Raw genomic sequence first — 13,543 nt, 5'->3', positions numbered from 1 at the left:
TATCTTGCATTTTTTCAGATTGTAAGTGCAATTTGGTATTTGGAGTTTATTCAGCTTCCCAACACCAACCAAACCTGAACCTATGAAGTTAATATAACATCAAGATCTGATACTCATATGGTTATGACGATAGGTGAGTGCACGTTTTAACATGTCTTTTCCAAATGTGATACAGTTCATTATTGCTGTAAAATTTTGCACATGAACATTGTGATTTGTATGTCCAAAAAAAATATATCTTGGACAATGAGTAAGATTTTTGGAGAAATATGGAGAGATCTGTTATTTTAAAAGTTCCCCCTCCAATCATACCTTACATCTGAACAGTGGTTGTTAAAAGAATGTGAGTTGCTGCTTCTTAATAAACAGAAAGTTGAGGGTATTGTTAACAAGAGTGAAGGTGTAAAAAACTATGTAAAAAAACTAGAAAGATACAGCTATTAATATGAGTCTGGGTGGTGAAAGAAAAATAATATTTTTCATACTTAAAATGTAGCCCGAATTTGTGGTGATTGAATTTCCCGGAAGGTTTTTTCTAATTTTATAAGAAAATTGTTTGGTGGAAGTATTTGGTAGGAAATTTTGGGTTTATAATAATAAAAATAGAGTTAAGAAAATTACCTTTGTTTTGTAACAAATTCATTGCAATATTTATAGTTGAGCCTTAATAACAACTTTGGAGGAAAGACCAAAGCTCCAAAATTGAAGTATAGGATTTATCTGAAAGCTCCTGAGAATTAGCAAGCAACTGAGCCTGCTATGCCAAAGGAAAAATGGGATTTATGAATGCATGGTGGAAACTATGAGAATAGAATCAAAATAAGAATTTTGTAATTGCAAGGCTATATTGCGCTCTTGGGATAAATGTAGATTACCGTTCTCGCTAAAACATAAAGGCAAATAATTGGAAATTCTATGCCTTTATAGTGAAAAAAGGAATAGGTGGATGAGTGTAAAAGAATCTACATAATTTGAAAATACTGGTTTCTGTGAATAAAATGAATATATAAAACTTTTAAGAGAACTGATTTGTTACTTTGTTGAAAATTGTAACTAGTATAGCTTTGGTTACCCAGTATCACCTGATGCCCAAAACACTAAAGTACAGTAAAACAAATTGTTAACTGAATGAAAGCATGATCTCCTCATTTCGCAACCAGAGAATGTAAAACTATATTCTCTTCAAAAAGTACCATTCAGACAGTGATGAAAAGCTTAAATATTTTCAATACAAGTGAAACTGAAGGAGATTTGGTAAAATTAAATTCTGAAATAACATTCCAGACTTCTTGTAAGTTGATGCCTTACTGCCAGTAAAGTAATAATTCAAAAAGTGAGGGTCTTAGTTGCTGGAAACCTGAAGAACAAATTTCCAGCACCTAAGAACTGCTGGTTGGCATTTTGTTGCCATCCAGAAGATGATTTCTCTTTTGAATTCAAGAGAAAGTGTTGGGAATTTACTGACTAATAATTCTGTGTAAATGATAAATGATGGGTTTCTTTTATAAAGCAATATAAGTAGTTTATTTGTCTATGTATTTAAGACTACATAATTGTGCCAAATAATGCTAGGATAAGAGAAGTAATTTATGATAAATGTGATGGAAGGACCTAGGATATCTGAAGTTATGTGTGATGCTTGGAGTATTTGTTGATTTAATTTTAATTCATGGATGTAAAATGTGGGTGTGGAATTCATATGAAAGTTAAAAGGTTGATACTGTTGAGATGAATTATTTGTGTAATATATAATACACGGAGTTCAGTTTTCACAGGTGAGAATTGTAGATATAACAAATGAGTATAAAAGCTTTTTCAATTAAGTAAATTACCCTGTAATTATACAGCTAGGAGTTTCACTCACCGGCAGTTAAAATCCTGAAACTCGTGGGTCACACTAATTTTCTATTTTGTTTTGGCTAGGTAACAATGCCCCACCCACTTTCAGGGCAAGAGAGAGAAACAACTAGGCAAAGAGCTTAGTTTGTTTCTGCCGGCTGATGGCTTTAGATAATTGTTGGTTGCAATTATTCCTGGAATTTTTTGTATTTTTTCTTATTGTATCATCGTAATTGGTGAAGTACTCTTTCTTGATAACCAGCTAGATAGTGTTAGGTTCTTTTTTTTATTTTGGATAAAGAACTGGTTTTTTTGCTTTTTTCATTGGTGACCGACAGGTCTTAGTGTTGTCGTCAATGTCAGACACGGGTTCTTCTAGCTTGCAAGACTAGGCTTGATGTACTGAATGTCAAGGGCAAGTATGTACATTCCATTGATATGAGATGTAATGAATATGTTGATTGGGACAAGAGAAAGTGGAAGAGTTTAGTCATATTTAAAAAAAGTTAGAGGCAGAAAGGGAAAGGCTTTGCTTAGGGCTAATTCAAAACCAGCTAGCCAGGGTTCTTCTGATTTAGTTTGGAATTGAGTGTTCCTGTGATATCTTTACCCCCTGCTCCCACTTCTCTTGTTATACCACCTTCTCCAGTTGCAGGCTCTCTCACTTCCAATCCCAACCCCATTGGCAGTTTGAGGAAAAGATCTATAAGGGTTTTGCTCTGTTAGTACAGACAATGGAGCAACTTGGTGCGTCTGTTAAGGTCCTGATGGACAAGATGAAAAGGGATAGTGTTGTGTTAGAGGAAGAGGTGGCTGTTCGTCCCGTCGATTCTCCTAGGGAAAGGTCACTGTCACACTCCCAGTGCCGGGGAGGAGTCAACTGGTATCCCAAGGGAGGTCTGTGGGGTCTGCCCACGAGCAGTCGCCCCCTCAGTTCATCCTGTTGTCGCTTCCCAGGTTGCAACAGAAAGCCATTAAAGAGAGGTGCTTCTGATGCAGCTCATGGTCCAGTGCTTCCCCATAAGAAGTCTAGAAAACTGCTCCCTTCATGCAGTCATTGGAACAGTCCTGACTGTTTTTCTTCTGATTGCTTCTTGGAAGTTGACGCTCTTCAAGCTGCTGTGTCTGCTTCATTTAATGCTCTGCCTGCAGCTCCTTCAGCTGCTGTGGCAGTGAACCCTATTTAGTTGAAGCTGGACAGTAATTTGCTTTTACTGAAGAAACCTATTTCGGTTCAAGTGCCTACAACTCTGCTAGCACCCACATAGTTCAACAAGCGCCAGTAGTGGTTGAAGCTCCCTCTGTCTTGCCCCTCAGGCACCTCAAAACGTTTCGCCGCCACAAGCTTCTGCAGAGGCTGTTTCGACTCGGATTCCAAATCCGGATCTTTCTTCTGTTTCGTAATTGGAGTAGGGAGCAGTGGAGCAAGAGGCTTCTTCTTCAGTGTATGTTGCTTTAATGTAGTTTCTACTCGCTACATATCCGTCTTTTTTCACACCGACCACTCCTTTGTCTCCTGAATCGACTTCTTCAGCTAAGAAGTCCTTTAAAGGGTTTGACGCTTGGCTTGTGGAAAAAAAAAAAAAAAGAGGGATCAAGGTAGGAACTTCTTTTAGTTTTTTGCCTTCTAGGATCTATGGTGGAGATATCTATAGTATATTTAGCTTTGTATTGTTAGGGTGTTGGGGGCTTAGGTAGTCAATGATAGTCTAAATGAACTTAGGAGTCTCTGTTGGTCAGGGTTTAGACTGAGTGTATTGTTCTTTTAGGTCCTTGAGGTTAGGCAGATCCTGATGGTCATGTTGACATAACTTCAACTTCTTCAATACAATCATCTGTGTCAGTGAGCAATAGAGAACTTGAAGGTCCTGCACACTCAACTTCTCCATAAACGAGAGGCTGGATAGCCACATGGGAGGTTCACTGTTCTCCCTCCATACATGAGAGGTACAGAATACCTCATGGGAGGGTCTTCAGACTAGGGCGTTACCTTAGACTCAACACTGATGTTGGGGTTCTTCCTCTGTAAGCATCCTCACCTACCAAGTTGGACAACTAGATGAGGAAATTTGCTTTAACCTCCATGCATGAGAGGTATAAAATACCACATGGGAGGCACTTCTGACTCAGACAGTACCTTAGACTCAACACTGACTTTGAGGTACTTTCTCTGCAAGCACCCTCACCTACTGAGGTAGATAAATAGGTGAGGACACATACATTTATGCATAGTAGGTTGATAATAAGTTACCTGTATATGCTCCGTGGACAAGTCGGGCATAATTAGTTTGATCCCACCTCCGTTAAATTTTGTTAATTGGGCTAATTCAGGTGTTCAGGGAGTGTATTGCAATATGAAATTTTCATAATAAAACTAATATTGTAATACTTACCTGAACACTAGAATGATTCCCACTCTCCTCCCCACTTCAGTTTGAAAGTGAATGACTCAATTGCGGTTGTTGGCCCCCAGCGGCCAGTAGTATTTGCAGCAGCATTGCCAACAGGACCTCAGGTAACTCATTTGACTAGATTTTACCTGCAGCGTTGATAACATTGACAGTTAAAATTACACACTTTGTGGGTAAATCTGTGGGGATATAGTTCAGGCTGGTCAGTAACCAGGGCTAATTCAGGTGTTCAGGTAAGTATTACAATATTAGTTTTATTATGAAAACTTAATTTTAATTATACTTACCCAGTATTGTAATTATATAATCAGAGCCCATCCTCCTTCCCCTAGCCTGGATTTATACTGAAGGAATAATAAACTGAGCTCTTTGCCTAGTTGTTCCTCTCTTTTTCCACAAAAGTGGGTTGGGCATTGTTACCTAGCCAAAATAAAACAGAAAATTAGCACAACGCAAATTTTGGGATTTTAACTGTTGGCGAGTGGGTAAATACTGTAATTAAAACTTTATTATATCTTAAATGTCATATTGGGTAAAAAGTAAGCTGTTTTGAGACATTTTTTATGTAGAAGAATATAAAATATTATAAGGGTGTTAATTCAAAAGTGTTCAAGGGGGAGGGGGGTAGGAATGAAACTAAGAAAGGCCTGTTCAGATAGAGTAGGAGGATTGATGGAAGCAAATGGATCTAGTATTCAGGAAGTATGATAGTTAATGTAAGATGAAGATGAGTACTATTTCAGTATGTACAGGAAATAAGGGATTCATGTAGTACCACAATCAACCCTTATGTAGCAACATGTATCCTGTGATGCCATAATGGCATGATGGGACTTCTTACCATATGATAATCCTTCTTTCATGCCATGATATTTGAACAAAGTTTATGGGAAAAAGTTCAGATCACTTGAATCGGCCATAAATGACAATCAGGCGAAACTTATGACAATTGCTTCCTTACTCAGCTCAGGATACTTGTAATAGTCTGAATTGAGATTTCATACTATCGTATACTATATTTGCTCATAAATGTACTATGGGAGTGTTGCAGGTTTTAGTTTATATCTTTTACTATAGCATGTGTCAGTTGTAATTGTAATTTTGCAAAGTAACACAAAAAGTAGAAAGAACACTAAATTTCACTGAAAGGTACTGTATTTCCCCTTCCTCGTACATCTCGTAAATATTTGTCCTTAACTAAATTCAGGGATTGTTGCTGGTTTTAGTTCTTATTTTTTATGATCCGTATTTTGTGAGCTTTAATTGTAATTTTGCAGACTAAAGTAAAAAATTTAGAACATGTATAAATCGCTGAAATTGATTTATTTTATGAGTGATTTGAAAAAGAGGTCCCGCACACAGTTGGAGATATATTTACTTTCCACATCCCGTGGAAGATAGAACATTTTTTAGAATTTTGTTCTTATACATGCATATGCATATCCTCCTCTTTCTAGTAATTTTTTTTTATTTATCTGACCTTAAAGTGTGCCCAGTCTGGGGCATGGGTAGTGTATATTTAGCCTAACCAGTAAGGAATAAGAAGCCTTCTGTGCTTTGGAAGTCCACAGAAGATGGCTCTTCATAACTCGTATGTTATGGGATGAATGTGGGAATGATATTGTCTAGTTTGGAGCCGTCCTCTGCTAAATGCGTTGGCTTATTAGCAAGAAATTTTTCCAATTGATTTTTGTTTGATGATATTAACTCTGAAAAGTAATAAAAACTTGGAAGTCCACAAGAAAATGTTAATGTGCTTATATCCTGTTATTCTTGCAAGTGGTTTATTACAAAAGCACACCTCTGAAGATAGTCAGATGACATGAATATTTATTGTTCTTTGTATGCATCTCATATTGTGGGACCTTCCATCGTTGCTAGAGATTGGTTAATGAAATCTTGTTATATACGTATGTGCCTAATTAGAAGAGTTATTGTGTATATTATAAAGGATAATACAAGTAGTAAATATATATATATACTATATATGTTCTTTGCAGGGATCGAGTTAGTCCTGAAGATTCAAAGAAATTGAAAGAATATGGGAAAGCTACTGTTCTTTACTCAGACTATGACAGGGATCCTCGATGGACACTAGGAGTTCCTTCTGCTATCAATATACTTGTCCTTTTGCCTTTAGTTTTAGCTAAATTATGTTCCAGTAAGATCATTTCAACAACTACGGTAAGTTTTATTTACTGAATACCTAGTGTCTATGACTGTCTGTGATATATGACATAATATTTTGCAGGTAGTATTCAAGTTATGATAATTGGTCTTACGATAGTCTGATTTGTTCCGACACGTTATACAAACCATCGGTCCTTTACATAAGGAATTACTATCAGCGCCAGCTGGACCTGTCGTAAAATTTAATAACAAGGTAGTTCGACAATAACTGCTTGTCCGATGGTCGGGAGTCCCGCCCGACTGGATGTAAACATTCCACTTTGCTTTTGACCGCCGTCTGGTGAAGACGTGTGCTCGCCTCTCTGCCCGCCTCTGTCATGAGATTGTTGACAACTACCTTGACTTTCAACCTGTTCTAGTATACTTGTGCATGTTGATTGTATTTACTTAGTTAACAGTATTTTGCTTATATACATTGCATATTTATTGTGGTATTGCATCGCGGATCACCATGCAGTCCCACGATTCGGAGAGCCCTCGCGGCCCTCATCCAACCATACTGTGTGCCCTGGAGTGGGAGGCCGAAAGTGTGGGGCTTTCAGGTCCAGTGACATTGTGGACCCTCATCCTCTGTGCACAAAGTGCCGAGGGCGTGAATGCTCTCATATTTTAACTTGTGTTTGTTGTGTCTGGGTCGGAGAAGCTGTGGGAGCTGTACGAAAAGAGGAAGAAGCCACGTAGGGGCGCCAAGGTGTCATCGGAAAGCTCTCCCTCGACACCTCTGGTGACGGATACGTCATCTTCTTTTCTCCCTCCTCGCGGCTCCCGCGTATAGCTCTCTCCCGACCTTGAGTTGTACTCGGGTCATTTGTCCGCTCAGGGGAGGATCCTTCTCCCACTGAGCAAACAGGAACCACCCCCTTTAACCCGACTGTTGCTTCCTCAGGTGTGTCTGCCTCCAGGGGTGGGGACCTTCAGCAGGTGTGGCGCTCACTGAGTCTTCCGGGCACTCCGAGTATTCAGGGGCTCATCCATCATCTTGCTGCAGCCCCAGTCACTCACTGGGTGGAGATGAGGATGACTACGACTGTGTCGACCCCAGGTTATGCTTCTCCGCCTCACCTGGTTTATACCCAGCACCTGACCATGGTCACCTCCATGGTTGCAGTACAAACTCCATTGCCGTACGTGCCCCAGAGGGAGTTTGTACCACCTCCACCTGGTTTTGGTGTCCTCGCTCCTCCCCCTGACTTCAAGTGCCCGAAGAGCTTGCCCTTAGATTGCCCACCTGTTGCCGTCGCCGTACCTGCTGCCCCTGTTCCTGCCCGTGGAAGCTGCTGCTCCCGCAGGTCCTTCCAGCCAGGTGGAGTTGGGCCCTGTTGCTACTGCAACCAGCCCAGCTCCAGCCTGGATGGGAGACCTGTCAGTTGTCCTGAGGAAGTTGGCGAAGAGGAAGTCCAAGAAGAGGAAGGTGTCTTTGTCGTCTTCTGCCGCCTATTCCCCTTCAACTTCCAAGGCCCTCCAGCCGAGGAAGAAGGTGGCGCCCCCCCCCCCCCCCCCCACCAAGAAGTCTTGCACAGATACTTCTAAGGGGTCTGTCTCACTCTGGCAAGACAGGTGGGTCTTCCGCTGGTCCTCCCGTTCCTCCGGGAACAGGACCCGTCTCTCCTTCCTCATGGAAGAAGATGGGGACTTTGGCGGTACCAGCCACTGATGGTACCTCCGTTCCCGGCTCCAGCGGTTCCACCTCTGGACTTGGAACTGTCTCAACACTCGGAACTGTCTTGGCCGCTCGCTCACGAGTGTCACTGAGTGTACGTCACCTGCGGTGATCGTGCAGCCAAGGTCCAGACGACTGAGTACGTTCACCATCAGGACCCAGGCACGGAGCAGTAGGATGGTAAAAGTCGCTCAGGTGACTCTTGCCAGACCGGCGATTGCTCGCGCTGCGATCTTCCAGTACCCAGGGTTGACCTGACAGTCCCACCGGACCGTTCACATGTTGAGGTTGGGAAGAGGTACCCCCGGTCACCAGGGAAGAGCATCGGCTGCTTCTGGGACTGTAGTGCGTCATGAGGACAGTCCTCGCTCTCACCGCGTTAGTGGACGCTACCAGTCACCCGACTGTCGTTCCCACTGGGACTAGACGGTTCGCACGGCTGAGAGCAGCTCCCCTGACGCACGAGACTGACGCTACCGTCCTCGGTCCAGCATTTCTCCACGGAGACCGCTGGTCCAGACCTGCAGCTTGATCACCACCGCGGGTTGGTGATCGCGTGCAGTCCTCCCAGTCTACCAGCTATGCAGGTCTTCCTCACCTGGAAGTGACCGTGAAGAGGGCACTCCTTAGGGTCCAGCCACGAGAGCCTATGAGCCTGGTTCGGTCTTAGGACCAAACAGATCAAACGCTCAAGTGGTTAGCTTGCCTAACTCCGGGAGTGCCTCTCTAACACCTGCTGTCAGAGAACCTCAGGTTCTCTCAGGAAGAGGCATTGGCCCTGGAATTCACTGCCATAGCAGCTTTCCAGGCCGTCTCTTGGCTGTATCTGTTGTCCCTCACAGTATCCAGAGTCACAGCCTCCTCGGGAGCTATAGTTCCTGAGGAAGACTCGGCGTTCGGAAGACTCTGCCAATCTGGAAGTAGGGCCATCTCCTACCTAGCCCACCAGACGGCCAACCTGGTTTTGAGGAGAAGGGGTGCATTCCTGACTCGTGTAACCAGGGCGGCCGGTCACTAGGTAACGTTGGGTCTGCGTAACGTACCGTTGCTGGGTTCCTCCTTTGTATTCTCCAGAGATATGGTGGACGCTGTAGTGGAAAAGCGGAGAGCTGAGGACAGCGACTGCTTAGTACACCAGGCAGTTGCAAAGACTTCTGGGCAGTCTCGTTCAACTGCGGCTAAGCCATGGAGCTTAGCTAGCGCTTCATCCGCTCCCAAGACGTCTCTGTCAAGGGTAGTGCAAGGAAAGACCCAGCCTTCCTCTTTCGCTTGGAGAAGTGAGAGTCGGCCCTCCTCTCAAGCCTCCATCTCTCGCGGGATAGGAGCTAAGCTGAAGGGGAAGAGAGGGAAACACTAGAGACGGCGTTCCCCCTCAACTGCTGCCAGAAGTGGGGGTGCCTGGCGAGCCATTGGGCAACTTGACAGCGCTACAGAGCTGAGACTTGGGTAGTGGGTGTCCTTCAGGAGGGATACCTAATGTCTTTCAAGTCGAGGCCACTCCTCACCTCACACCTGGTCCACCTGCAAACGTACGTCCCTGGTTCTGTCAGGGACGAAGCACTGACTCAAGAAGTGCAGACCATGCTGAGCAAAGGAGCTGTGGAGATCATGTGAGATCAGTCACTGGGGTTCTACAACCAACTTTTCCTGGTGGCGAAGTCTGCGGGGGGCTGGAGACTGGTGATAGATCTCTCTCCCTTGAACCGTTTCGTTCGCCAGACTCGGTTCACGATGGAAACGACACGCTCAGTGCTCGATTCCATCAGGGAGAACGATTTCCTGTTTCGGTGGACCTGAAGGATGCATATTTTCAAATACCCATCCACCAGTCCCACAGGAAGTATCTTCATTTTATCCACGACAGGACAGTGTACCAATTCAGGGCACTAGTCCTCCTGTTGCACCAGTAGACGACGCAGGTGCACGAGTGGGCCGTGGCTCACTCAGTAGAGCTGTCAGCCAGATACATTCCAGGCAAGAGGAATGTAGTGGCAGACAAGCTCAGCCGCCAGAATCAGGTGGTTGGGACAGAGTGGTCTCTTCACCCAGATGTGGCAGAAAGGCTCTTCAACCTGTGGGGGCATCCAGTAGTGGATCTGTATTCTACCATTGTATATGCTAGGTTAACTCTTGTTAATGTTATTCAGTTTCTCTTTGTACTGAATTATCATAAGCCAATATGCATTGAACCTAGAGAATTAGCTGAAATTAATAATTACTATACTGTATATGTATAAAGTATACTGTGACAGTGTCGCCTAGGCTACCCTATATGTAAAGATGGTACTGATTACCCCAATGTAGGCTAGGCTATATTCGAGATACGATTTATCCAACAAACTATGAGTGTTTTGGAACCTAACCTCATTGTAAGCAGGAGAATACCTGTACTATTTAGTTTCTTTGTTACTGGAAAGGTTCTATAAATGTCATGTATTGATCCTAAACTTCTGACACTTGCTTTATTTGTAGCCTAAAGTTTCTGGCTATGATTGACTCTCTTTTTATCTCTAATTCTCAAAGTTAGTAAGGATTTTTGTGAGATCTGATCTTAGAAAATGGGGTTGTTTTGTCACAAACCTATTTTGTAGTCATAAAACTGTCCAAGGCACTTTGTCCCTTTAAAAAAGAAAAGGGATCGAGTGGTAATACTTTGCATGTCCAGGCAGTTTTTAGGGTTCTCAGCACCTATAGCTTTTAATCCTTTGCTTGATTAGACAAGCGTTTGTTGCATAATGACCTGCTCTACATGGGACAGTCTCATCTGACTTTGATTTCTTACTTTAGTTTGACTCTTTCTCATTACCTTATCGTTTTCCTCCTATTCTTCCAACTTACTGTTCATTCTCTCCTTCTGTTACAGTTTCATAATCTCTTATCCAAAATCCTTGGGACCAGCTGTGTTTGCTTTTGGATTTTTTGGGGTTTCAGAACTGAAGATTGTTTAGTAAATACGCAAACGCTTTATTTTCAGCAAAGACATTCTTTAAAACTAAAATATATATGTATGTACAGCATCAAAAAGAACTGAAGTTTGCATATACCCATGTAACATCTGATCTTGTATGTTATGCAATCCCTGAAATTTTGCGCCAAAACACCGTTTCATCACAATAATTGCATACAGTGCAATATGCATTTTTGGTAGATTACACTAGGCTATGCTTAATGTGCTAGTTTCCTCTTAGTAGATTATAGTAAGCTAGATATTTCAATGCCTGTCATAGTTTTGTTAGATTCCATTCATAATGCATACTTATTATATCATGAGAGTCTTCATACATTCATCCAGACTGACCATACTTGTGGCTTTGCTAAGAATTCCTTACTGTTTCATAGTAAACAACCATTTACAAATGTGTGCAAAACACTGGTATAGACAACAGCAAGTACTGACATAAACAAGCAATTTAAGAAACAGCTGTTTGCCAGTGTTTAGTTACAGTAGTAGCTACATTGAGAAACAAGTTTGCTAATGTTAGTTAACATAACTAACACATTAAGAGTTATGCTATATTTGTTAATTTGTTAAAAATATTCTAATTTTTGATTAATTTTTAATGGCAAAATCCAAAAGAAAAAATAAAGTAAATTTCCTTGTCTTTCAAATACAGTGGTCCCCCGTATTCATGGGGGACGCGTACCAGACTCTCCCGCGAATAGTTAGAACCCGCAAATAGTTGGAACCCCCTTTAAAAATGCTTAAAACCTCCTATTTTGTTAGTTAAATCTTAAGGAAAACCCACTAAAAATTTTTATAGCTGGTTTTTTTTAATAGTTTTATCACAAAAAGTGCATTTTATGATGAAATTGATAAAAAAACAGGAATTTGAGAATATTTTTCTTAGAAAAATTCCGCGAGTTGGCGATTTTTCGGCGAAGAATGGGGGAAAATGTTCCAGAGAGAAATCCGCGAATGCATGAGTCTGCAAATCCGCAGAACGCGAATACAGGGTATCCACTGTAGTTGGGAAGAAGTGTTAAGAAAGTATACGTACCACTAAATTCGAGGTTGTGGAGGTTGTAGCTTTGGCTAAAGAAACTAATGATGTGCAGGCTGTTTAATATTTTGTAAGAACCAAACATTTAATTTTACAGTGTTTGTAAATGTAGTAAGTTGCATGTTAAAACCTACCTTTGATAATTTATAGAAAAACACATCTCTGAATTATGATTCATTTAGCAACATTATTTATCTTGTTGTCTAACCTCTCGCCTATGCTGGGAATTTTTTAAGCCAATGATGTGAGCTGTGGTGGTCTCATCAGTCATTCAGTAATGTTTGACTTAAGAGGTGTCATTATGCTATACATTGATGTCATGGCCAGAACTCTTAAAATTGCTTCTCTTGCGTAGATGATTAGAGTGGAGATGATTATATTCATGTTATGCTGCCAGTTTCAGTAAGTGGGTATGCCCTCCACCGTAGCTGCCCTAATCATATTGGTGCCATCCCTCCAGCTTTGGGACACTTGAGTGCCAGCTCTGAAAGGTGTCATTGGTGAACGAATGAGCACCAGGAAAGGCTAGTGGACTCGTTATATTTAATTTTAAGTTGTTCCTACACAACATATACAAACCCTCAATCCTTTAACATTAAGAATATGTACGCTTACGGAGACGCTGGAACACAGTCTTTAAAACTTAACAAGGAGGTTAGGTAGTAACTACATTCCGGTAGGAGGGGGGACCCACCTGCCTGGAAGTAAACATTTCAGTATGCTTTCAGCCATCATGTGATGCAGACGTGTTTTTGTGAGCTCTTGCCTGACTGTCATTAAACTTACTTTTCCCAGTGAGATCTTTCCTTTTATTATAGAATATATGTGTTGCATGTACTACTGTGTTTGATATTTAGTAATATACGAATTCATGATTCATGATGGTCTTGCAGACCTTCCCCCAGCTTGTGTCTTGGGATCAGCGGCCAAAGGCATTACATTCACCCCCATCACATCCTCACGCCCTTTCATTGTAATGGTGCAACAGTATTTTTATGATTTTTGAGATGTTGGTCTTGTTGCTTGTACTGTTGGAGCATTCCCTCCCAGTTTTTCTCTCCCAGTATTCTTTCCTTATGAAGTTTTCTCCTACAGGAGAGAGATATTCTTTGCCCCTCTTTGCTCACTTGTTGGGTGAGGAGGAGGGGAGGGGTGTGTGCGATTAGGTGACTTATTCTCAGGGGTCTCCTCTCGCTCGGAGGTCAGTGCCCTTCGAAATGAGAGGAGTCTTTTTTATTTGTTTATTTATTTATTTTTTTTTTTTTTATTAATTATCTTCTTTTTTCTTCAGGCTGACAGTGAGGAGTTGTAGGGCACAGCAGTAAGTGGTTGGATATCTCACTGTGTTGGTTATCCTAACCTGCAGGAGTACCTGTGACATTCTAGTATGCTGTGGCACTGGCTTTTGTGTGGTTGAAGTTCCCCTGCTGTGCTTTCTGTTA

At 41.9% G+C, this 13,543-nt stretch overlaps 1 protein-coding gene across 1 annotated transcript in view; it reads left to right on the top strand.

The window, feature by feature from the left end:
* Positions 1-5,824: 5,824 nt before the first annotated feature.
* Positions 5,825-13,543, top strand: part of LOC135216474 (uncharacterized) — a 247,331-nt gene continuing 239,612 nt past the window's right edge. Inside the window, exons 1-2 of the mRNA XM_064251843.1 lie at positions 5,825-5,841; positions 6,251-6,434. Of these exons, the coding sequence (XP_064107913.1) occupies positions 5,825-5,841; positions 6,251-6,434 (201 nt within the window). The remainder of the gene's footprint in view (positions 5,842-6,250; positions 6,435-13,543) is intronic.

This window comes from Macrobrachium nipponense, chromosome 6 (assembly GCF_015104395.2).
Source record: "Macrobrachium nipponense isolate FS-2020 chromosome 6, ASM1510439v2, whole genome shotgun sequence".
Taxonomy (NCBI): Eukaryota; Metazoa; Arthropoda; class Malacostraca; order Decapoda; family Palaemonidae; genus Macrobrachium; species Macrobrachium nipponense.
Note: the sequence above shows the minus strand (reverse complement) of the source record. Positions and strands in the feature narration are given on the sequence as shown.